General features: G+C 48.0%; 1 protein-coding gene across 1 annotated transcript in view; it reads left to right on the top strand.

Moving 5' to 3' along the window:
- Positions 1-26,020, top strand: part of ano3 (anoctamin 3) — a 401,336-nt gene that overhangs the window by 160,677 nt on the left and 214,639 nt on the right. The window contains exon 12 of the mRNA XM_086008127.1: positions 15,647-15,781. Coding sequence (XP_085864253.1) covers positions 15,647-15,781 — 135 coding nt within the window. The remainder of the gene's footprint in view (positions 1-15,646; positions 15,782-26,020) is intronic.

Genomic DNA, 26,020 nt, shown 5'->3' with positions numbered 1-26,020 from the left:
GATGTTTGTGCCGCTCGCGAAATTAACTAGACATTTTGCAGCAGCGCTAAACACTACCGCCACGATCTCCTGCGCTGGCAGATTGTGACGTCAGTCGAGTGCGCAACGCCCCGTTAGAGCCCCGGACCGCATATTGAGTGGCGCCCCCTTCCTTACCGCCTGCCGCTAGCAACGACAGGTTGAGGGGAGCGTTATGCTGTCAGAAAGGAACTAGGGGAGCGCTATTTAAAGGCGACCGCTTCCTGCCTTTTATTGTGGGTGACATTTTTGCACCACGCATTCTGAGAGAGAGAGAGAGAGAGAGAGAGACTTCTGGAGCGATTCAACGCTGTGTGAAGGAGTTTTGAGTACTGAGCAGCACTTTGCAGGTTCATTTTGATTTGCCCTTCCTTGCTTCGCCAGTGCTCTGAGGTCGCGCCTCGCTCCTCGGCCTTTGCGCCTTAAGACAGGTGTGAAGCGCCTGATTTAGCGCTCCAATCACCTCCAGGGGCGATAAAAGCCAAGTTTGCTGTCGGAGGCAATAATTAGCACCAGGCGCTAAACTTTGCGCACGACCGATAATGGTGCCCCAAACGGGGCGATACTGAATTTTTCCCCCTAATAGTCTGAATTCTTCTGATCAACATACAACTAGGGGAGGAGCTGAGGTTCTAGATATTTGATAATCTAGAACATCAGGAGAACTTTGGTTTACCTCCCTCTGAACAGTCTTGGGTAGAGAGAGGGAGGTCCTCAGAATCTGTTGGACTTCAACCAAACTCTGCAGCATGAAAATGCAGATTCTGTGTCAACTATGTCGGACTCTGGGTACCCGGGGAGGAAAGACGAGATGCCAGTCTCTTTCTTTGGTAATAGAGTCATCGAGATGAGCAGCCACAACTCGACTTGGCCTAATGTGCAGCTCGAGCACCGGCTCGCGTTCTGTTCCAGTCCCGTCCAGCGGGCCGGATAGAATGAACTGGCGGGCGAGCAGGCCATATTTCACCCACCACTGGGCTAGAAGCTCTTCACTGAGGAAACTCCCAGAAATGGCAGGGACCCGACGTAACTGGGTCTGCGCCAGAGTTACACCGGAAGACTGGTGGTACCCCCGCGGAGTTCCGACAAGTTTTCATCCAATTGCACCAATAAACAAAAATAGCATTTTATAACTCACTGGAATGAAATCAAGCCCAGGATTAATTTTGAATTAGTCACTAAAATTCCTTCAGAGACGAGTTGAGACTAAAAACTCACGGCAGGTTTGAAAAAAAGTTCTAAGTAAGCAATCTTCTAATGATTCGATTGTGTCAATTCCGAGTTATGCTGCCAATAGCGTTATTTTATATAATTAAAGTATTTATGTTATTGTGCATTTATCTGGAAAGTTTGCACAGATTTATGGAAACGAAACCCACAAACCTTGAGTAACTCACCTTTCACTTTGCAGTGACGGATCAGAAACAGTTTTGGGTGTGAGTAACTTTGATTTACAAGCTGCAGATAATGCAGTAAGTTTCTGTTTCCCCATAGTCACTTTGATATGGTTCAGTTTCGATTTCTATTCTAGCTCCAGACATTTCCAAGTCCGGTGTTGCAGATACCATTGTAAACAGCAGAAGGTGTCCTGCACGCACAGTGTTAATATTGTTGATTTATTTTTGCTAACTTGAAAGGGGAGGTTTGTAAGGGGTGGTGTGTGTGGTCAGCTTTGCCTCTGACTCCTGAGCGGTTCGAATCGCTCCCACTCCCTTGGTTCTAGACCTAGACTTATTTGGGGGTTGTAATGAAATTGCAGCGGACAACTGAATTTGATACAAGAACTTTGTTTTTTATTTGAGAAGGAAAAATACAATACAATAATCTTAACACACTAATAAAATGGGGAAACACGTTGACATACACGAGGGAAAAATTAGAGTAGACAAATACCTCACCCCTCCCAATCCCACCTTACTAGCTAAGTTGCATTCTAAAGGATCAGGGATGATGCTCACAAAACACAGGAATAGTTTGTAGAGTGGAAAAACTTGCAGATCTTCGGTTTCTTCCGAGTTGGTTTCTTGTTGGTCGCGGTGGCCCAGTATTACCTAGTTGGCTTTTGGTAATATTTGGTTGTTGGTTTCGTGGGGCCCTTGGTGCCGCGAGGTGTCTGATGATGTGTTACATAGAAACATAAAAGATAGAAGCAGGAGTAGGCCATTCGGCCCCTCGAGCCTGCTCCGCCATTCAATGCGATCATGGCTCATCATCCAATTTCAGTAGCCGGTCCCTGCTTTCTCCCCATACCCCTTGATCCCTTTAGCCTTAAAAAATATATCCAACTCCTTCTTGAATATATTTAATGAATTGGCCTCTACTGCCTTCTGTGGTAGAGAATTCCACAGCTTCACCACTCTCTGGGTGAAGAAATTCCTCCTAGTTTCTGTCCTAAATGGCCTACCCCTTATCCTTAGACTGTGGCCCCTGGTTCTGGACCCCCCGACCATCGGGAACATCCTTCCTGCATCTAGTCTGTCCAGTCCTGTCAGAATTTTATAAGTTTCGATAAGATCCCCTCTCATTCTTCTAAACTCCAGCGAGTACAAGCCAAATCGTCCCAATCTCTCCTCATACGTCATTCCTGCCATCCCAGGTATCAGCCTGGCGAATCTTCGCTGAACTCCTTCCATGGCAAGAACATCCTTCCTCAGATAAGGCGACCAAAACTGCACACAATACTCAAGATGTGGTCTCACCAAGGCCCTGTACAACTGCAGCAAGACATCCTTGTTCCTGTACTCAAACCCTCTCGCTACGAAGGCCAACATACCATTTGCCTTCTTAACCGCCTGCTGCACCTGCATGCTTACCTTCAGCGACTGGTGCACAAGGACACCCAGGTCTCGTTGCACTTCCCCTTCTCCCAATCTATTGCCGTTCAGATAATAATCTGCCTTCCTGTTTTTGCCACCAAAGTGGATAACCTCTCATTTATCCACATTATATTGCATCTGCCATGCTTTTGCCCAATCACCCAACCTATCCAAATCATACTGGAGTTTCTCGGCATCCTCCTCACAGCACACACGCTCACCCAGCTTTGTATCGTCTGCATATTTGAAGATATTACATTTAGTTCCCTTGTCTAGATCATTAATATATATTGGGAATAGCTGGGGTCCAAAGACCGATCCCTGCGGTACCCCACTGGTCACTGCCTGCCACTCGGAAAAAGACCCGTTTATTCCAACTCTTTGCTTTCTGTCTGCCAACCAGTTCTCTATCCAAGTCAATACCTTGCCCCCAATCCCATGTGCCTTAACTTTACACGCTAATCTCTTATGCGGGACCTTATCAAAAGCCTTCTGAAAGTCCAAATACACCACATCCACTGGTTCTCCCTTATCTATTTTACCAGTTACACCCTCAAAAAATTCCAGTAGATTAGTCAAGCATGATTTACCTTTTGTAAATCCATGTTGACTTTGTCCGATCCTGTCACTGTTTTCCAAGTGCTCTGCTATTACATCTTTTATAATGGAATCTAGCATTTTCCCCACTACCGATGTCAGACTTACTGGTCTGTAATTCCCCGTTTTCTCTCAACCACCTTTTTTGAATAGTGGGGTAACATTAGCTACCCTCCAATCCATGGGTACTGTTCCAGATTCCTTTGAATGTTGGAAGATGATCAGCAATGCATCTACTATTTCTAGGGCCACTTCCTTAAGTACCCTAGGATGTAGATTATCAGACCCTGGGGACTTATCGGCCTTCAATCCCATCAATTTCCCTAACACCATTTCCCTACAAATACTGATTTCTTTCAGTTACTTCTTCTTCTTCGAGAGAGAGAGAACTGCTTCCAGATGCTTGCTTCTGAAGCCGCCGAGTTTCGATGGTGTTTTAAACTTGAGCGATGGGTCTCTCCTTTCTTCTCGAACTGGTTGAACTGTTTCTGTGGAACTCCTTCTGCTGAACTGTACTTATCAAACTCATTGAACTACTGATCGAACTGATTTCTTGTGGAGACAGGTCTTTAGTTTATACTAATTGAGGCCTGCTTATCTGCCCGCCAAATCTTCTCTGGCCCATTGTTAAATTTTGGGCGGGCTCGTTAACATTAATGGTTTTAAATTCTTTAACGAGTTTCGAGTTGGTCCCATCTATTTTTAATTGATTTAAGTTGATGTAAACTAGTTTCGGGATTGCTTCGAAATTGGTTTAAGTGTGTGAAGTGGTTTTGGATGTCTCTCTGAGTGGTTAAACTGTCGTTCTCTTGTTGGGGTCAGGGTCCCTTTTGTGGATCAGTGGCATGTACTGCATTATGCATACTCTTGATGGCTCTGTAATTTTGGCGGGAACTGTCCTTCCGTAGGCCTATTGTCATTTATGTGGAATGACTGAGACGGTCCAGAACATTCCCAGACAGTTTGGCCTGTGCCAATACTCAAACGGTTTGTTTTACAGAGGCCCATCCCAATTCCTTTGTCGCAGCCTTGCACAGGCCTGGACATGTCCTTTTTAAAATAACCAAAATCCTGGGGTTTTAACTTTAAACCCCTTTTCAGCCCAATATTCTTTAAAACAGTAATCTTCTTGGTTTGAGGGAATCTGTAGAATTTTGCGAACCTTACAGGTTATAGCAACAACATATTGATGCAGTGAATGGCAGATTCGATATGCCCTGCCTCAGTTTTTGGTTATGACTCCCCTGCTGGCTCGGACACAATGACTCGTCTCCTGACGTCACGTGGGGTGGATGTTCGAAGCCAAGCCTTGATGGGCCAGATGCAATCCATTCGCAGGCTGTATTTTGTTTGCCACTGGTTTAGAGGAACACACAATTGTGCTCCAGAACCAGCCTAGCCAAGCTGTTCCAGTACACTTACAACAGTGGCATCTACCTGACAAAGTGGAAAATTGCCCAGGTATATCCTGTCCACAAAAAGCAGGAGAAATTCAATCCAGCCAATTAGCCTATTCTCAATCATCAGCAGAGTGATGCAAGGGGTCATTGACAGTGCTGTCAAGCAGTACTTACTCACCAATAACCTGCTCACCCATGCTCAGTTTGGGTCCCGCCAGGACCACTCGGCACCAGACCTCATCACCGTCTTGGTCAAAACATGGACAAAAGAGCTGAATACCAGAGGTGAGGTGAAAATAACTGCTCTTGACAGCAAGGCAACATTTGATCGCCTGTGGCATCAAGGAGTCCTATTAAAATTGAAGTCAATTGGGAGCAGGGGGAAAACTCTCCACTGGCTGGATTCTTACCTAGCACAAAGGAAGATGATTGTGGTTGTTGGGGGCCAATCATCTCAGCCTCAGGACACCACTGCAGGAGTTCCTCAGGGCAGTGTCCTAGGCTCAACCATCTTCAGCTGCTTCATCAATGAACTTCCTTCCATCATAAGATCAGAAGTGGGGATGTTCACTGATGACTGCACAGTGTTCAGTTTCATTCGTAACTCCTCAGATAATGAAGCAGTCTGTGCCCGCATGCAGCAAGACCTGGACAACATTCAGGCCTGGGTTGATAAGTGACATGTAACATTTGGACTACACAAGTGCCAGGCAATGACTATCTCCAACAAGGTAGAGTCTAACCACCGCCCCTTGACATTCAACGGCATTACCATCGCCGAATCCCCCACCATCAACATCCTGGGGGTCATTGACCAGAAACTTAACTGGGCCAACTACATAAATACTGTGGCTACAAGAGCTGATCAGAAGCTGGGTATTCAGCGGCGAGTGACTCACCTCCTGACTCCCCAAAGCCTTTCCACCCTCTACAAAGCATAAGTCAGGAGTGTGGTAGAATACTCTCCACTTGCCTGGATGACTGCAGCTCCAACAACACACAAGAAGCTCGACACCATCCAGGACAAAGCAGCCCGCTTGATTGGCACTCCATCCACCATCTTAAACATTCACTTAAACATGCAGGCCTAGAAATTGAGTTGCCTTAGCGCCGCTTTTGCGGCGCTAGAGGGCCTAGCGCTGCAATTGGCGCCGGCGCCGAAATTGCCTGGGGCCCTTCCGCCGCGCTAGACCGGTAGCGCTGCGCCGGCACCGATGACGTCATCGGTGTGCGCAGCGTCCCGGTTGCCATGGCGACGGGCCCCAGCGCCAAAATTCAGTTGCGGCCGCCTCGCCCGTGGCAGCCGCAACTAAGACTCTGGCAACAGAGTCTTACCTGACTTTGCGCCGGCGCATTAAAGGCCCCGCGGCGGCCGGCCGCCTTCCCGCCGGCCGCCTGGCCGCAGCTCCCTCCCCGGACTTCCCCCCCGCCCCCCCCCCGGAACAGAAGCAAGCCCGGCACTTGTCCGAGGTGCCGGGCTCATTTTTAGAACGATTTTCGCGGGCCGCGGCCGGGTGCAGGCAGCTCCTCCTTAAGGGAAGGAGGAGGCCTGCACTTCCCGAACCTGCCGCACCGCAGCGGGCGCCGCAGCGCCGGAATAGCGCCAATATTCAGCACGTAGCGCCAGTTTTCAGGCGCAAACACCTCTCAGCAGCGCCGGCAGCCGTTTGGGCGCAAAACTATTGAATTTTGGGCCCGACCAGCGCGACTTAGCTCCGGCACTAACTTCCGGCGCTAAAGCCCTGGCTGCGCCAAAACTCAATTTCTAGGCCGCAGTGTGTACCATCTACAAGATGCACTGCAGTAACTCACCAAGGCTACTTTAACAGCACCTCCAAAACCTGCAACCTCTACCACCCAGAAGGACAAGGGCAGCAAGCACATGGGTACACCATCGCTTGCAAGTTCCCCTCCAAGTCACACATCGTCCTGACTTGGAAGTATATCGCCCTCTCTTCGTCGTTGGTGGGTCAAAATCCTGGAACTCCGTCCCTAGCAGCACCGTGGGAGTACCTTCACCACACGGACTGCAGCGGTTCAAGAAGGCGGCTCACCACCACCTTCTCAAGGGCAATTAGGGATGGGCAATAAATGCTAGCCTTGCCAGTGATATACCTATCAATTCGTCCAATAAAAAGCGACGAGTTAGGAACGTAACTAAAGGTTTTTATTGACTAAATAACAGAGCCCACCCTCGTGGGTGATCGGGTCCAACAAGGAGGAATACCAGCCAGTCGACTACCTTTATACCTGGGCAGGTAGGTGGAGCCATGGGCGGAGTCGGAGGTGGTCAGCCCAGGTATAACAGCGCGACAAGAGGCGACCTCGTATCGTGATACAACAGTGATAACGGTGATAACAATACAACAGTGATAACTATAGTGTAACGATAAAAGTGGTTTACCACATTCACCCCTTGTTTAGATTTGAGTCCGGCGGGGTGAAGTGTACTACCAGTTCTGGTATGTCAGTCTGTCCGGAGGCCTCGTAAGCCTCTCCGATCGTCGCAGCGGCGGTGCTGCATTATCCGGTGTTAGTGCTGGTGTCTGCGTGGTCGGCGAAGGCTCGTGGGGTTCCGGCATGCCGTCTACCTGGGCTGGAATTGGGGGGGTGGTGGGGGGGGGTAAAGGTGGTGTCTCCGGAGTGCCCGAGGGTGCGAGGTCTCGTAAGGAGACAGTGTCCTCCCGCCCGTCTGGGTAAGCCACGTAGGCGTACTGGGGGTTGGCGTGCAGGAGGTTCACCCTTTCGACCAGGGGGTCTGTTTTATGGGCCCTCACGTGCTTTCGCAGCAAGACGGGCCCCGGAGAGGTCAGCCAGGTTGGTAGAGTGGTTCCCGTAGTCGACTTCCTGGGGAAAACAAACATTCGTTCATGGGGGGTGGCGTTAACGGCAGTGCAAAGTAGTGACCGGATGGAGTGCAGCGCTGTCGGGAGGACTTCCTGCCAGCGGGAGGTTGGGAGGCCCTTAGACTTTAAGGCTAAGAGGACGGCCTTCCATACCGTCGCGTTCTCTCTTTCCACCTGGCCGTTCCCTTGGGGGTTGTAGCTGGTGGTCCTACTTGCTGCAATACCTCTCGCTAGTAGGAACTGACGGAGTTCCTCGCTCATGAAAGAGGAGCCCCGGTCACTATGTATATAGTTTGGGAACCCGAACAAGGCGAAGAGGTCGTTCAGGCATTTAATGACCGTGGTACTGGTCATGTCTGGGCAGGGGAAGGCAAAGGGGAAACGGGAGTACTCATCAACAATGTTGAGGAAGTACACATTACGGTCAGAGGACGGGAGGGGCCCCTTAAAGTCGATGCTCAGGCGCTCGAAGGGGCGGGTGGCCTTGATCAGGCTTGCTCTGTCCGGCCTAAAGAAGTGCGGTTTGCACTCGGCGCAGGTCTGGCAGTTCCTGGTTATGGTCCTGACCTCCTCGATGGAGTAGGGCAGGTTGCGGGCCTTAATGAAGTGGTAAAGTCTGGTGACCCCGGGGTGGCAGAGGTCGTTGTGGAGGGTCTGAAGTCTATCACTTTGCGCGCTGGCGCATGTAATTCGTGACAGAGCATCGGGGGGTTCGTTCAGCTTACCTGGCCGGTACAAGATATCATAATCGTAGGTGGAGAGCTCGATTCTCCACCTCAAGATCTTGTCATTCTTGATTTTGCCCCTCAGCTTGTTATTAAACATAAAAGCGACCGAACGTTGGTCGGTAAGGAGGGTAAATCGTTTGCCTGCCAGGTAGTGCCTCCAGCGTCGTACCGCCTCCACAATCGCCTGGGCCTCTTTCTCGACCGACGAGTGTCGGATCTCAGGGCCCTGTAGGGTCCTTGAGAAGAAGGCCACCGGTCTCCCCTCCTGGTTAAGGGTGGCGGCTAGGGCGAAGTCGGATGCATCGCTCTCGACTTGGAAGGGGATGGACTCATCCACTGCGTGCATAGTGGCCTTGGCAATGTCTCCCTTAATGAGGGAGAAGGCTGCGCACGCTTCCTCCGTAAGGGGGAAGGATGTGGACTTCATGAGGGGTCTGGCTTTGTCCGCATAATTGGGCACCCATTGGGCATAGTAGGCGAAGAGCCCCAGGGTTCTCTTAAGTGCCTTAGGGCAGTGGGGGAGGGGTCCTGCCGGTCGCGGCCGCAGATGGTGACGTTATCTAGATAGGGGAATGTGGCCTGCAGTCCGTTCTGGTCAACCATCCGGTCCATCTCCCTTTGGAAGACCGAGACCCCGTTGGTGACACCGAAGGGGACCCTAAGGAAGTGGTATAGGCGCCCATTCGCCTCGAAGGCGGTGTACTGGCGGTCCTCGGGGTGGATAGGGAGTTGGTGGTAGGCCGACTTAAGGTCGATGGTCGAGAATACGCGGTATTGTGCAATCTGATTGACCATGTCAGATATGCGGGGAAGGGGGTATGCGTCCAGCTGGGTGTATCTGTTTATGGTCTGGCTGTAGTCGATGACCAGGCGATTTTTATCGCCGGTCTTAACGACCACGACCTGGGCACGCCAGGGGCTGTTGCTCCCCTCGATGATGCCCTCCTTCAGGAGACGCTGCACCTCAGAGCTAATGAAAGCTCTGTCCCCAGCGCTGTACCGCCTGCTCTTGGTAGCGACGGGTTTGCAGTCGGGGGTGAGGTTAGCGAACAGGGAAGGTGGCGGCACCTTGAGGGTGGATAGGCTGCAGGTGTTACGCGGTGGGCGGTTTAACCTTCGCTGGTTGTCGACTGTGAGTGGGGGGAGGGGTCCACCGTATGCTAGGGTTACACTTTGGAGGTGGGATTGGAAGTCCAGCCCTAGTAGGACGGCAGCGCAGAGCTGGGGGAGGACGAGGAGTTTAAAGTTTTTATACTCTGTACCCTTAACCGACAAGGTCACAGCACAGTAGCCGCTAATGTCCGTGGCGTGGGACCTCGATGCCATCGAGATTCGGTTGCGCGTTGGCAGGACAGGGAGGGAGTAGTGGCTCACCGTGTCTGGGTGGATGAAGCTCTCCGTGCTTCCGCTGTCGAACAGGCAGGTCGTGGCGTGGCCGTTTACTTTGATGTCCATCATCGACTTGGACAGGTGGTGTGGGCGGGCTTGATCCAGAGTGACGGAGGCTAGCGTGTAGGTAAGCGAGTCGTTGTCGTCTGCGGGCGAGGCGGTCGTCGGGTCCGGGGGCCCGGTGGCAGTCGGGCGTGGTGGGTAAAATGGCGTCTCCCACGAGGTAGGACAAAATGGCGGAGAAGATGGCTGCCCCCATAACTCACATGAGGCACTATTGGGGTCGGTTGCCTTGATCAAAGATGGCCGCCCCCATGACTCACGTGTGGGGATACTGGCCTCAGTTGCCGTGAAAGAAGATGGCCGCCCCCACAGTTCGCATGAGGCACTGCTGGCCTCTGAAGATCCGCTCCTGCAGGCCTTAGAGAAATGGCCTTTCTTCCTGCAGGTTGTGCAGGTAGAGTTCCTGGCTGGGCAGCGCGACCTCGGGTGCTTCTCCTGGCCGCAAAAGAAGCAGCCGGCGGCCCGATCGCAGGTGCCCGATGTCGGAGCCGGTACCGGGGGTGGCGGGCCCGGTCGGGTCCGGGACGCCGACGCTGAGGTAGGTCCCGGGGGCGGCGCTGCGAAGGGTATTGCGGTCGGGGTCGGGGTAGGTCCCGGGGGCGGCGCTGCGAAGGGTATTGCGGTAGGGGTCGGGCCCGAGTCCCAGGGTCGCGAGCAGTACCTGGAAAACGCCTCCTGGTCCTGATGGGCCACCTCCAGGGAGAGAGCGAGGGCTTCAGCTTTGTCCAGGTCGAGGTCTTTAGCTTCAAGCAGTCTTTGCCGTGAGTAGTCGGACCGTAGGCCTTTCACAAAGGCATCGCGGATATTATCTTCCGTATTTTCAACAGCCGTCACCGCTTTAAAGTCACAGTTCCTGCCGAGTGCTCTTAGCGCCCGTAAAAATTCAGCTACAGACTCTCCTGGCTGTTGCGGGCGGGATCTTAGGAGGTGCCTGGTGTACATGTAATTTACCGGGCTGTGGTACTGCTGTTTCAGTAGGTTGATAGCGGCCTCGTACGTAGTCGTGTCCTGTATGAGTGCGTATACTCTCGGGCTCGCTTGGGCGTTCAGAAGTCTTAGTTTGGATCTCTGCGGGGCGCCGGATTCTTCCAGGTAGGATTCGAAGCAGTCCAGCCAGTGTTTGAAGTTGAGGGCTGCGTTTGCTGCCTGTGGGTTTAGATCCAGGTACGGTGGTTTGAGGGCTTGCAGCCAAGCCGGCTGGTGTGGCTGTGCTTCTGGGAGGGCTTCTGGCTGGCCAGTAGTAGACATCTTTAAAATTTAGTCAATAAAATTGATATACCTATCAATTCGTCCAATAAAAAGCGACGAGTTAGGAACGTAACTAAAGGTTTTTATTGACTAAATAACAGAGCCCACCCTCGTGGGTGATCGGGTCCAACAAGGAGGAATACCAGCCAGTCGACTACCTTTATACCTGGGCAGGTAGGTGGAGCCATGGGCGGAGTCGGAGGTGGTCAGCCCAGGTATAACAGCGCGACAAGAGGCAACCTCGTATCGTGATACAACAGTGATAACGGTGATAACAATACAACAGTGATAACTATAGTGTAACGATAAAAGTGGTTTACCACAGCCAGCGATGCCCAAATCCTGTGAATGAATAAATAAGAAAGATGCAAAAGTAGAGGAGATGGTAATTCATCACCAACAACTACCACTTAGTTTTCATTGTTATTTTTCATTATCTAGATATAAAATAACTGTGTATGATAATACAAGCATAAGATATGATTTGTTCCAACACAAATGGGGATAAAATGAGATCCATTCTCTCTAGAGTGAGGAGACTGACTGGTGGAACGCAGGACATCGTATAGAGAGGGGGACAAGATCCCGAAGCAGTAATATTGCTGTACCGTAACACATTTCTTAGGAAGTAAACTCAATAAAAATTCAATATCGTGCATTGAAGAAGTTATAATGAAAGGGATAGGGGCTGTATTTTGTTGTTTTGAGTGAAAAAGGGTTAAATGCTTTGGCCTAGAAATTCACACTGGCCCCGCCAGCTGGCTAACGGCCAAAAGTTAGTGCTGGGCGCGGAGCCATGTGCGACCGTCCGATATTCGCTTTTTGCGCCCCAAGTCGGAACCGGCCGCTATTCCAGGGTGTGCCCGCCCCCGCTTGGGGTGCAGAAACTGAATTTCAGCGCTCTAAGTGCCGCTGCGCCACCCGATGCGGTGCGGCAGGCTGCGGTACTGCAGGCCTCCTCCTTCTCTTAAGGTGGAGGTGCCTGCAACGGGGAGATCGCCGCTGGATTGTGCCGGCAAATGAGCCCGGCACCACGGAGAAGTGCCGGGCTCGCGGAAAGCAGCCGGCAATGCCGCGGGGGGGGGTGGTGGAGGAGGCCGGGGAAGGAGGTGCGGGCAGGCGGCTGCCGAAAAAGCGGCCAGCCGCACCTCCACCTTTATGCGCCCCACTAAGGCTGCAGTAAGGCCCTGGTCTCCGGATGTTAGTAGTGGCCGCCACGGAGGAGGCAGCGGCAACTGAATATGGGCGTCGGGCCGGCATCGGGGCGGAAACGGGGCACTGCGCACACCGATGACGTCATCGGTGCCGGCGCAGCGCTACCAGCTACCGCCGCCATTACTGCCGAGCTCAATATCAGCGCAACCTCCTATACTGGCGCAGAAACCCTCTTTAGGCGGTAACTGGGCGCAAAGCTTGCAGCGCCTTACTGAATTTCTAGGCCTTTATGTTTGTACAATTTAAGAACTGCCAATCAAAATGGAAGCAGAGTCTATTTTTCTTGTTTAAATTTTAAATTTGCAGAACACCATTTCTTTTACATTGTAAATGTGTGCATTCAATGTCTAATTGCAGTGGTCTTTTAAAGGATTATCTACTTCCAGTGACAGATCTATCTGTGAGCATAGATGGGCCGTGGCAGTTGTTGAATGATCTTTGTTCTACTTTAGCATCTTTCCTCAATGAAAAGCTCATAGCTGAATGATTGAGATTGTGTGCTCCTCCTAGCCCTTCATGAATCTTCCTTAGCAAAGCATAGACCATCAAAATAATAGCCCTGGCATTTCTTTGCTTACAGCCTGCTTAAGAAGTGTGACTCAGTTAGAGCATAGATATTTAAGCTCTGGTAAAAGACTTTGGGGGAGATAACGGGGCGCTAACGACTTACTGCCCGGGTGCGGCAAGATGAACGACTCCCGTGAACTTCGGTGAGAGGTTTGCGGCGGCGGTAAAACTTTGCGCCACGATCTCCTTTGCCTGGAGATCGTGACGTCATTGCCGTGCGTAGCGCCCCCCGACCCGGACTTCGGTTCCACCCCCTGCAGGATGACACTGACAGCCGCAGGAGGCATTGATCAGGCGGCCGGACGCTTTGGGGGCGTAAGTTAAAGGGGAGGTTGCTGAGGTAAGTACCTAAATTTCTGAAATGTTTTTTGTTCAATTCTTTTTACTTCTCTCGGGCCGCGCTCGATCAGCCCGGCACTCTGCTGGAGTGCGTGGGGCTGATCAGGCCGGATCACGGCCGCCGTCAGGGACCAGCTAACTGGTCCCAATGCAGAGCCTGCAGTGATGGGCCTTCTCTTTACAGAAGGGAAGGAGCCTCGGATCTCAGCAGCGCTGCACCACTGCTGCCCCGCCTGCGTCCTTTAGCGCTTCCTTCCTCGAGCGCTAAAACCAAATTTTTTAAAAAGCTGGGTATCATTAGCACTTGGTGCTAGGTTTCCCAGCTTTCAAAAGTTACCGCCCCCAAAATGGGGCCATACTGAATTTCTCCCCTCACCGACACTGAAGAGAAGTGTTGTGGTATCACCTTATAGAAATACTGGCCCTGATTACTTGAATTGATGGTGAATACATTCTTACTAATACTTATGTATTTAGGCTGCTGTTACACTGTTACTTTAGCATTGATGGCAAAATGGTTTTGAGTGCACATTGTAATGAAAGTGGCAGTCGAACCCAGGAGTCAGATTGATAGTTTGATTCCCAAGTGCAGTGAAATGAGAATTGTCACTTTCAGGAGATAGCATCACTTCCAGGATGCTTTTACACTGTTGGAACAAACTTTCTCTAAACTGTGCTTGATCTTTGCGTCCTAAAATCTGCGACTTTAATAATTGTAGTTACAGCAACAAGCTACAGTATGTTGCACACATTTCAAAATGTAGTACCCAATATCCAATGGTCAAGTGAACTAAAAGGAAATGGGGTTCTTACTGTACAGTATTTGAAGTGTAAATATTAAAGGAACATCAATTCTAATATATAAGGACTTTATTTGATCAAAATGATGTCTTCTTTGCATAAAATTACCCCATTCAGTTGAAATAAACACAATGACCTTCACTTGGTCATGGATATGACGTTAAAGTATACCATCATTAAATTGATTAGAAAAAGAAAATAATAGTTTTAGAGTGGTATAAAATTAAAAAATAAGAATAATGTGATTTCCTATCAGGTTGAAATATTAAGCAAAACTATATTTACACAGCACTAATATGTATTGCTCTCACAGGTGAAGATGGCTTGCCTCAGCTTGTTTTAACATGTTAAACAACAGATAGACAGTGCATTCATCAACTGCACAATGCCTGAACTACTGTAGTGTGTTTGTTCAAGATTGCATAATACTATACGTGTTGAAGTTACAGCAAAACATAGGGTAGGGAAAGCAAAGATTTGAATATTTTGAAAATGTAAAACTTAATTGGGCCAAATCTTGCTGGAGTGGGGCATCTCACAGATGTGCCGTTAGTTAAAATGTTTCCTGCACTCTTGAGCTCGAACTTTTTTTGCAGCGTACCTTGCTGGAAGTGCGAGCTGATAACGGCGAGCCAAGGGCAACGGTGCATCTGGGACCTTAGTGAACGGCGGAACCAACAGTGTATCTCCTTAACCAATGAGATTTAAGGATTGAGAAAGAAACAGGAACAACGGAGAAGGGTGAATTAGAGTCAAATATGGTCACAAAAGATAAATAAAGAGAGGGAAAGAAAGATTGGATTAAGAGAGAGAGAGAAAAAGAGACAGAAAGGAAAAGTAAGAAGAAAAAGTACAATTTAAAAGTTCAAGTTTTAAAAATCTCTAACAATAATTTACTTACTACCTGTAGGAATGAGATTCAATAGTTTAAATTGTTCCTTTCCTGGGCCGGAGGGATTGATTGGCATTGCATTAGCAATAATCGTGTCATTACTGTACAAAGGTACTTGGGTTGTTAAGTTCCAACCCTAATTTTCTGTGGCGAGTTTAATGGGCAATTAATGTGCAAACCCAGCAAGTTCTTAAAAATAACAGGGAGGCTAAAGGCGAGATGCCGTTTGTGCGAAGCAAATGGCGGAGCGGCGTAAATCGATCAGCAAGTTCTGAAGATTCGCAACTCAGCGAAGTATCTCTTGATCCCCTGAACTTATTGGCTGATGTGATCATTAATAACGACATGCGTCGTTAACATGCCATTATTTTTCCAGCAAGATCTGGCCCAATGTATGTTGCAACACATCAAGTGCTCAAAAATCATAGGACCAAAGGAACAGGTAATATAAGTTGAGCAGGTAGGAGATGAGAGCAACCTAGACTACAAGAAGAATTTATGTATATTTATATTTCTAATGGTTTATTGTAGTCTATGAAATAAAGCTTCCTCAGCACCTTTTTGACTCTTCTCTTTAGGTGTGTAATTCTTCCAACATTCTCGTTACATATTTGCATATGCTAGTTTACATCACTTAGCAATCGTTTTCATTCCTCCAATCTTTGACAGAAGGCAGAGTTCAGCACCATGTTAAACAATGCTAATGCTTTTGTGTTATTCACTATAGGCGATACTTTGGCGAAAAGATCGGCCTGTATTTTGCATGGCTGGGATGGTATACCGGGATGCTTATTCCTGCTGCCCTGGTCGGATTATTTGTATTTCTTTACGGATTGTTTACAACTGAGTCCAGCCAAGTCAGGTAGGAAAATGTTGCAATTCCTGAGTAGATAATGGAACAATTCGGACCTGTTTGGTAACGGTTTTATTCACAATTGAACTCTGTCAACAATAGTATTTAAGGAGCAGAAAAATGCCATTATATCCCATAAGTCTATCCCATTACCGGAAGTCAGCTCTCGTTACCATTTTTTTCACCATCTCCCTCAGTCCTCTTTATCTCCAGAAGCTCCTCCATTTATCTTCTGGATCCATTTATACTATCTGCTTTAACGGCCTTCCCTGATAGCTTATTCGACAAGTCCATTACCCTTTGGGAAAAAGTTCCCCAGCTTCCCCTCTTACTCTTAACACATCATTTTAACTTGCATTCTCTGGTACAGTCCCCACCACTTAAAACGTCCACATTTAAAATGGACAGTCGCTTATATTGACCAAAAAAAGAAAACCATTAACCATTTGCATTTACGTCAATTCCAAAGTCACCGGCTGTAGAGTTTTTACTGCTCCATTTATTTTGGGCAGCAAACTCAAGGCCAGTGGCTTATTGGCAGGTAAGCCAATGATTGATGTCAGCCCTGCAGATTATGGGTGCTCTAAACCTCCTGTGACAAATTGCTTTCTTTACATGTCATCCTGGTGTAGCTGTAGTTGTCTGAGCTGGACCGGCTTATGGAGAAATCTGTCAGCGGGGAATGGGACCTGGGCCACGGTCAGCTGGGAATGGAACCTGGGCCACGGTCAGCTGGGAATGGGACCTGGGCCATGATCAGCTGGGAATGGGACCTGGGCCACGGTCAGCAGGGACTGAGAGCCAGTCACCGTCAGCGGGGAATGGGACCTGGGCCATGGTCAGCGGGGAATGGGACCTGGGCCACGGTCAGCTGGGAATGGGACCTGGGCCATGGTCAGCTGGGAATGGGACCTGGGCCATGGTCAGCTGGGAATGGGACCTGGGCCATGGTCAGCTGGGACTAAGACCTCGGTCACGGTCAGCTGCGAATGGGACCTGGGCCATGGTCAGCTGGGACTGAGACAGTCACCGTCAGCTGGGAATAGGAACCAGCCACCATTAGCTTGCCGCCCATGTTGGGTCACCCTGTTCACAAATTTTTTTTCATAGAATTTACATCACAGAAACAGGCCATTCGACACAACTGGCTTATGCCGGTGTTTATGCTCCACGCGAGCCTCCTCCCACCTTACTTCATCTAACCCTATTAGCATATCCTTCTATTCCTTTCTCCCTCATGTGCTTATCTAGCCTCCCCTTAAATGCACTTATGGTATTCGCCTCAACTACTCCTTGTGGTAGCGAGTTCCACATTCCAACCACCCTCTGGGTAAAGAGGTTAAAGCTGAAACTATCACTGGATGAGTGCAGCTGATCTAATTTCTAGCACGGGGATTACATTGATTTCGAACAAGGTATTTTGGGGAGAATGACTACAATACATTTATCTTTTTAATGGCCGTTATACCGGACATCACATATAGCGGGCAGATCGCATTCGCACGAACGTACCTGGCATAAGCGGTGGGAACTGTATTTGATTCCTTCCTCACAAATGAACAATTTGCTTGGATAAACGTTATCACTTTCCTTCAGAAGCTTGAAAACTTCAATTAGATTACCTCAAAGTCTCCATTTTTTCCAAAGCAAAAGAGCTTCTTTCACGTTTAATAATTTAAATTCCTTACACTCGGAATCATCCAGGCTGCTCAGCACTGCAACCTTTCAAGGTTAGTAATATCCTTCCGAAGATTAGACGGCCAAAATTGGACACAGTACTCCAGTTGATAGCTGAACACTGCCTTATACATCGACAAGACAACTTCTTTTGATTTGTAGAGAGAGAAACAGAGTTAACGTTAACTCTGTTTCTCTCTCTACAGATGCTGCCTGACCTGCTGAGTATTTCCAACATTTTCTGGTTTTATTTCAGATTTCCAGCATCTGCAGTATTTTGCTTTTGTTCTTTTGATTTGTCCTTCTTCTATTATAGACTCATACCTGAATTGCCTTTTCTACTCTTAAACCGTCCTGTGCTGATAATTTAGTAGATGTATTCACTATATAAGCCTGAAATCTCTTTCCAAATCATTTCCCACATAACACAAACTGTGTTATGATTTATTACTCCCATACTCATTATTTTATGCTTACTGAATTGCATCTATCACCTTTTGGACCAGTTCTCTTAAGGTCCATGCCCTTCTGATATCTATTTCATTGTACCTCATTTTGCCCTTTCTCTATTTCATCAATGCCAACAAGTTAATTTATAGGAAATTCATAAGGCTCTGCACAGCTATTATGTTGTAATTTGCTATGGCAGTTGCACCAGACTTGCATTCCAAGCATAATGAAGATTGATGACTGCTGTTGAGTATCATCGGCGATATCACTAAACCCAAACTCATTTTTCCCCATGTGATGAAAATGTAATGTTTCCCTGCGCATCATTATACGCAATAGGACTGAAATTCTGCTGGGAGCACACCCATCAGTTCACAGGGGCGTTCCACATTACCGGCACAGGAAGGGGAACTCGTAGGGCTCTTTCGTTTACATACAGCTCGTGGGCTCCCATTATAGATTAGGCCATGTGCTGGGAGCATGCAGACTACCAAAAATGGGTTGGGTACTCTAGGACAAGAGCTTAAAGGTGCAGGTGCAGTTCCTTAAAAGTTCAAGAAAGTGATGACTTACACTACCATGTGCAGTTATCCCATTCATTGGAGAAATTTGGAGTTCTGGCTGCAGGTGCTGTCAAAGTTACATGACTGCCTCTCTGGTGAAACATAAGTGGTGAAAAGCCCTCAGCTCTTCAGATATATCTAAGTAATAGATATAATAGGTGTAGCAGTCTGTACACACAGCTCCTTGGGTAGGTGTAGTTGCATTCAATTATCTTCTGCTCAATTTTCCTCATCCTCCAGGTCTCCCGGGGAAAGAGAAATTCCCAACGGAATGCCCAGCCTATGCAGAGGCATCTGTTACCAATCACGGTGAAGCTTTATTGAATGCTATGTGAAAAAGAGACAAACAAACTCAATTAAAGAAGGAATAAGCTGCAGTGCAACAGCACTAGAGTAATTCATCTCAATTAACCCAAAGACAGCAAAGAAACGAGATAGAATTACATAGAATATACAGCAGAGAAACAGGCCCAACCAGCCCATGCTGGCACCACACGAGCCTCCTCTCATCCTCCCTCATCTAACTCTAGCAGCATAACCCTCTATTTCCTTCTCCCTCGTATACTTATCTAGCCTCCCCTTAAATGCATCGATACGCTCAAGGGCAATTAGGGATGGGCAATAAATGCTGGCCTTGCCAGTGACACCCACATCCCAGGAACAAAGAAATAAAAACTATTTGCTTCAACCACTCCCTGTGGTAGCGAGTTCCACATTCCCACCGCTCTCCGGGTAAAGAAGTTTCTTCTGATTTCCCTATTTGATTTCTTGGTGACTATCTTATATTGATGGCCTCTAGTTTTGCTCTTCCCCCCAAGTGTCTACTCTATCAAAACCTTTCATAGTTTTAAACACCTCTATTAGGTCACCCCTCAGCCTTCACTTTTCAAGAGAAAAGAGTCGCAGCCTGTTCACCCTTTCCTGATAGGCATAACCTCGCATTTCTGAATGATCTGAGAACACTGATGCTAATGGCCCAGAAATTCGGGTCTCCACCGGTGAGTACGCACGGGGTACTCACCCGTAGGCCCGATGGAAGTGCCGGTTTCCTGCATGCACTGCGCATGCGCGGGAAACCGGCACTTGCGTTCCTCTGAACGAAGGGGTTCAGAGGTCGAATGCGTGCGCGGGGGAGGCTGCGCGTGCGCATCAAACTTAGTTTTTTTTTTACAGGTTTCTCCGGGAACGTAAGCCTGCAGAATTTAGAAATGTAAAAAGCAGGCATAAGGCCTGCTTTTTACAAGGTAAGCGGTGAATTAATTAAAATTAAAACATTTTTTCCACAGGTTTATTATTTTTAAATACTTTAAAGCAAGGTAAGTTTATTTTTAGCCCCGTTAGAATATAAAATTATTTTTTCAAAAATTTATATTATTGTTTAAAATAGTTATTTCATATAATTTATAGTTTATTTAAAAAATGTGATGGTTTTTTAAAATTTATTTGAAGGTGTAGTACTATTTTGGGGCCGTAGTATTTATAAGTCTTGACAGCACTTCCTGTCAGAGTTATGAATGGAGCATTCCCTGCTCCGATTGGCTGCCCATGGCCCACGTGATCCCAGGGGACGCATCGAACTAACTGCGCCCCTGGGATACGCAAGCACTGCGCACCGGCAGCTGGACCAGGCCCCGGATCGGAATTCCACGGGAGCCCACAGCTCAACAGCCAGCGCGCAAGGTAAGTGCAGATCGGGGCTTGCACCCGCGGGAAGCCCCTGACCCGAATTTCTGGGCCATTAAGTCATACAGCACATCTTTGAGAAGCCCAGGAAGGGTCTTCTCCTAGTTGTATGCCGGCTGTCTTTTTACAGGTGCTCACCAATGATGTCTCCTTATAGATCTGAATTGGTGGGAAATGCAGGGCTGGGAAGCTTTGGCCTGTATATTAAGAGGGGCAGTTTACGTATGCAGAGGGTGGAGTTTCAGACCTGGAAATCTGGGTTTTCCTGCGTGCTGTGGAGTATTAACACCACGGTGTGCGCCTTGTGGCCCTGACATATCCCCTGCCCAAAAGTCAGCCTGTCTGACAGGTTTGGCTTCCAGTCGGGCGGGGAGGACTCTAGAGCAGGCCACAGGATTGGGTAGGTCTGATCCTGAGGAGGGAGTTCAGAGCCCGGGGGGGGGGCGAGGGGTACAACCCACGATTCCCAGGACCTTTGTATAGTGGGGAGGAGTCTGCTGGGGCAGAGAGCTCTGTAGGCCAGGGGGAAGCACTCCTGGCTCCTCCTATCCGACAAGCAGTGCTGTGCAGGCACTTAACCTTCTGCCCAAAGCTGTTCTCGTCTCTCTTTAGCTGCCGGGTTTTTCGAGGCCTGGGAAACCCGGCCGCCCACTGTAAAACCTGCAAGGCAGGTTAAGTCAGAGGCTGCCAGCCTCATTAACATATTTAAATTGTTAGGATCAGGGTTCGGATTTTTTTAATTTTTACATCTGACCCGAACCCAACCAACCCAATTTGTGTCCTAAAATTCAGCCCTTTGTCTCCATGCATGTAAAGTTCAGACATGTAATGAGGCTCAGACCCTGGGGCAATGGTAGCATTCTGCATCACCAGCACTACCTGTGTAAGGACTCCCAGGCTGGGCGCTTACAGTATGTATCAGGTACAAGACCTCTGCTCCCACCTTCCGTCTGGCAAACAGTTGTGCTGCTGACCCACGGCATGAATCAGTCATTCATGAAAGAAAGACTTATGAAATAATACTGAGCGGCCTGCGGGTGGCGCTGTCCAGGGAGAGTATAAATACTCGGGCACGAGCCCAGCTTGCGCAGGACATTCTTAACAGGAACTAGTGAAGGACACAACTAGACCTCCATGTTGTAAAACAGTTGATTAAAGCTTTGTTTAACGCTTAGACCAAGTGCCTAGTAGTTTTCTTATGTCAATCCTTACATGATTTTATTGATTTAACTGAACACATTCTTTTTGGACACAATAATTTTCTGTTATATTTTATAGACACACCTATGATCACTCTCCTCTGAATGCTCCTCTCGCATTTCTTCCAAGTTCAAATAGGCCGTCCTACATACACTGCCTCATTCCTAAATTCTTACTTTGTTGAAATCAAGATTCCTATTCTAACTCACTCTTTTCTGGGACCTTAAAAATCAAGGAATTTCTTATCTGCCTCAGCTTTTCCTTGCTCCTAGAATCGCCAAACATTTTAAACCCAGACTTTCTCTCACCTAACACGACAGCAGAATACTGTGGATTTTAGAAATCTGAAATAACAACAGAAAATGCTGGAAACACTCAGCAGGCCAGGCAGCATCCGTGGAAAGAGAAACAGAGTTAACGTTTCAGGTCGATGACTGTAGTGGCGCTTCGTAATTTCCAAACGTGCAGCCACTGAGCTTTGAGGCTTTTAACAACGAGTAGACGCGTGTCGAAATAAAACGTTCCAAAACGTAACTTTGTCTTTAAACTGTTTACTGTAACACCTTACAAACAGAATTACAAAGCAAAACACGTTTAAATGAACACGGTCAAAAACTGTATTGCTCCAGCCCTCAAAAGCCTTTACCTTCTCTCCAGCCTCGTGCAGCTTGAACTGTAAAATGGCTGGATACCATGTGACAATCTTAAGGACTGTACCATTGTAGCAAGAATAAAGGGGGTATCTCAGACTATACTACTGGAACAAGAAAATAGGGGGTTTCTCAATACAATAAGTCAGTCAGGTAAATTAACTATTATACTATTTAACCAATATTTTAAAGTATTTTCTTTCTTAAACTTTCATGACTCTTACATTCCGGCCCCTAATTGACTAGGCACATGAAGCATATCAATTACTCAAACATTCTTAAGAGTCATAAACTAATGAGTTCAACATATTTACAATATAAATGTCCACTTTTTTTGTTCAGGAACCTTTCACGCTGCTTCTTGTAGCAGGCAGAGCTTTGTGATCGGTCTTTCCAGGGTACTGGTCTTGGTTTGCAAACAAACGCGACGAACGTCTCTGGAGTCTGGCATGGTCTTAATTATTTTTCCCATCAACCAAGAATTTCTAGGGGCTGAATCATCCACGATTAAGACGATGTCTCCGACAATGAAGTTCCTCTTTATTTTGGACCATTTTTGACGCTCCTGTAGCAGAGGTAAGTATTCTCTTGTCCATCTGGTCCAGAAAAGGTCTGACATATACTGAACTTGCCTCCACTTCCGACGGGCATACAGATCTTCCTTTTTGAAGACTCCCGGGGGCATGACTGGCTGTGTTTTCAACAACAACAGGTGGTTCGGAGTCAGGGCTTCGAGGTCATTGGGATCATCTGATGTCTTAGTTATCGGTCGGTCATTAATGATGGCTTCAACCTCACACAGAACGGTTTGAAGTCCCTCGTCGTCAAGCACTTGCAGCTTCAGTACAGAACTGAGTAGTTTTCTTACGGTGCGTATCTGTCTTTCCCAGACACCTCCATGGTGGGATGCAGCCGGTGGATTGAAGATCCACTTAATTCCTGTTTGCATCATGGCTTCCTGTATTTTAAGCTGATTCCAACCTTCAATAGCTTCCCGTAGTTCTCTCTCCGCTCCGACAAAATTAGTGCCATTATCAGAACGCATAATGGACACCTGTCCTCTTCTACAGACAAAGCGCCGCAGGGCGTTAATACAGGAATCAGTGTCAAGCGTGTGTGCCACCTCAATATGAACTGCTCTGATGGTCAAACAAGTGAAAAGCACACCATATCTCTTGACAAGGCTCCGTCCTCGTTTTACCTCGAAAGGCCCGAAATAGTCCACCCCTACGTTTGTAAATGGGGGCTTGTCTGGTAACAAACAGTCTTCAGGCAGGTCTGCCATTTTCTGCTCCCCAGCTCTAGCGTGTAACCGTCTGCAAACAATGCATTCAGAGAGTATTTTTCTTATCACAGAATTAGCTCCTGGAATCCAGTATCTTTGTCTTAGCTTCGCAAGCACGTGATTCCTCCCACTGTGTCCAATACTCTGGTGTATATGCTGAAGGATGAGAGTAGCAACCCGGAGGTCCTTAGAAAGGATAGCAGGATGCTTGGCCTCCTCTGGCATAGCAGATTTGTTTAGTCGCCCTCCCACCCTCAGTACTCCATCTTGCAGTGTAGGGTCCAGCTTGTAGATATGACTACCTTTCTTGATTGGAGTATTTCGCTGTAAAGCTTCGATTTCTTCTGGATATCTTTGTCTTTGACTGAATCAAACTATCTCCATCTCAGCCTTGGCCAAATCCTCCACGGTCAATGAATTCTTACCCAATGTGGTCTTGTGCTGGTGCATATATTGCTGTAGAAGCATTCTCTGCTTATCAGGGTTACTTTCAGACTGATGGATAGTGGCTCGATACTCTTTTCTCTTACCGCTCAGGTGTAGCAGCAACTCTTTCAACCTTAGAACCCATGCAACTGCTTTCCTCAACTGGTGCCATCCTGAGAAATGGTTAACAAGCTTGTTCACTGTGTCAAAGTTCTCTTTCGTAGTTATGAGATTTACTGTGACTGATCTCTTGACTTCGACGTCGTCTTCAGCAATCTGACTTGGCATATCTGGTCTTTCTGGCCATGATCTCTCTGTTTCCAGCAGATAACTTGGGCCTTGTATCCAAGTTTCACTCCTCATGAAGTTTTCAGCCTTCAATCCCCGTGGGGCTTGATCTGCTGGGTTTAATGAGGTGTTTACATACCTCCATCGAGATGGTTGTGTAGCTTCTCTAATGGATGAGATTCTGTTTGCTACGAAGGTCTTGAAGCGTATCTTCTCATTCTCTATATACTTCAGCACCGTCGTGCTATCCGTCCAGAAGACAGATTCTTCTAATGGGAGCTGTAACTCTTTCCGCATCACCTGGTCAACTTTAACTGCAACAACCGCTGCCGTCAACTCCAGTCTCGGGATGGTGACCTGCTTCAGCGGAGCCACCCTGGATTTCCCCATGAGGAAGGCACAATGTTTCTGGCCCTATTGATTTGTCAGCAAGAGGTAAGTAGCCGTGCCATAGCCGTCCTCACTGCCGTCCGAGAAATGATGTAGTTGAGCCGTCTTTGTAACTCCAAAACTCACAGGCTTGATGCATCTACTGACGTTGAAGCTAGAAAGTTGTTGCAAATCTGTCAACCATCTGAGCCTGGCTCTGAGCTTGACCTTCTGGGATATCTTCATCCCATCCTCTCTTGTCTCTACACAGCTCTCGTAGGATCAGCTTCACCAGCAGAATGAGTGGTGCCAGGAATCCAAGAGGGTCGTAGATGGAACTGACCATGGAGAGAATCCCTCGTCTTGTGGATGGTCTTTCGTTCACCATTATTCTGAAGTTGAACGTGTCTGACTCAATGCACCATTGTACACCAAGAGCTCTCGCAATAGGAAGGACATCGTGGCTCAGGTCCAGATCTTTGACTTCAGTGGCTCTTTCCTTTTCTGGGATAGAAGCTAGAACTGCTCTGCTGTTGCTTATCCACTTAGTCAGATGGAATCCTCCATTCGAACACAGAGTCCTAAGGTCTCTTGACAGTGCAATGGCAGCGTCTTCTGTTGACACGGACTTCAGACAGTCATCGACATAAAAGTTTCTGAAGATTGTCTCCACAGCCTCTGATGGTGCTTTGCCTTTGCCATCTTCTGCAGTTTTTCTGAGAGCGTAGCTTGCACAGCTGGGAGATGATGTGGCTCTGAACAAGTGTACAGCCATTCTACATTCCACCATCGCTTGATTAACGTCGCCATCTGGCCACCAAAGGAAACGCAGAAGATCAGCATCGTCATCAGGGATTCTGACTTGGTAGAACATTGATTCTATGTCTGCCATCATGGCAACGAGCTCTTGTCTAAACCTAGTCAAGACGCCAATGAGGGTATTAGTAAGATCAGGACCTTGAAGCGGCTGGTCATTCAGTGAAGTTCCTCTGAATGAGGCGGCACAGTCAAACACTACACGGATCTTTTTCTTCTTTGGGTGATACACACCGTGATGAGGAATGTACCAGACCTTTCCATCGTCTCTGTTCAACTGTTCATCGGGCACTTTTACAGCATAGCCTTTCGCTATGATGTTTCTCATGAAGCCTTTGTAGTCTTCGTGAAAGTCGGGGTTCTTGTTCAGCTTTCTCTTTAGACTGATGGCGCGCTGCATTGCTATGCAGTGATTGTTCGGCATCTTCGCGGTCTGTCTTCTCAGTGGCAAACCAATGTGATAGTGGCCATCAATGAACTGTGTAGACCTTGTCATCAAATCCATGAACTGATGGTCTTCTTGTGACATCTCTGTCTTTTCCTCACAGCTGCGTTCTGAAAAGTCTGCGTTGAACTGCTGTATCAACAGCTCTTCGATGCTTGCGATAGAGATACAATTAACTGTTACATTTTGTCGTTGCTCCTTGTTCGACTTGTTGCCATCATCTCTCCTTACCGGTCCATTGACTACCCATCCAAGGGCTGTCCTGACTGCGTGGGGTCCGTCATCCTTGCTGTTTATCACCTGCCATGGCTCCATAGTTTTGTAGGCATTGGTTCCAATTAATAGGCCAATTTCTGCTCCAATATATGGGAGATGCACCTTTTCCAGGTAAGGCCA

Source organism: Somniosus microcephalus, chromosome 15 (assembly GCF_052327205.1).
Source record: "Somniosus microcephalus isolate GS21.2 chromosome 15, FLI_Smic_1.0, whole genome shotgun sequence".
Taxonomy (NCBI): Eukaryota; Metazoa; Chordata; class Chondrichthyes; order Squaliformes; family Somniosidae; genus Somniosus; species Somniosus microcephalus.
Note: the sequence above shows the minus strand (reverse complement) of the source record. Positions and strands in the feature narration are given on the sequence as shown.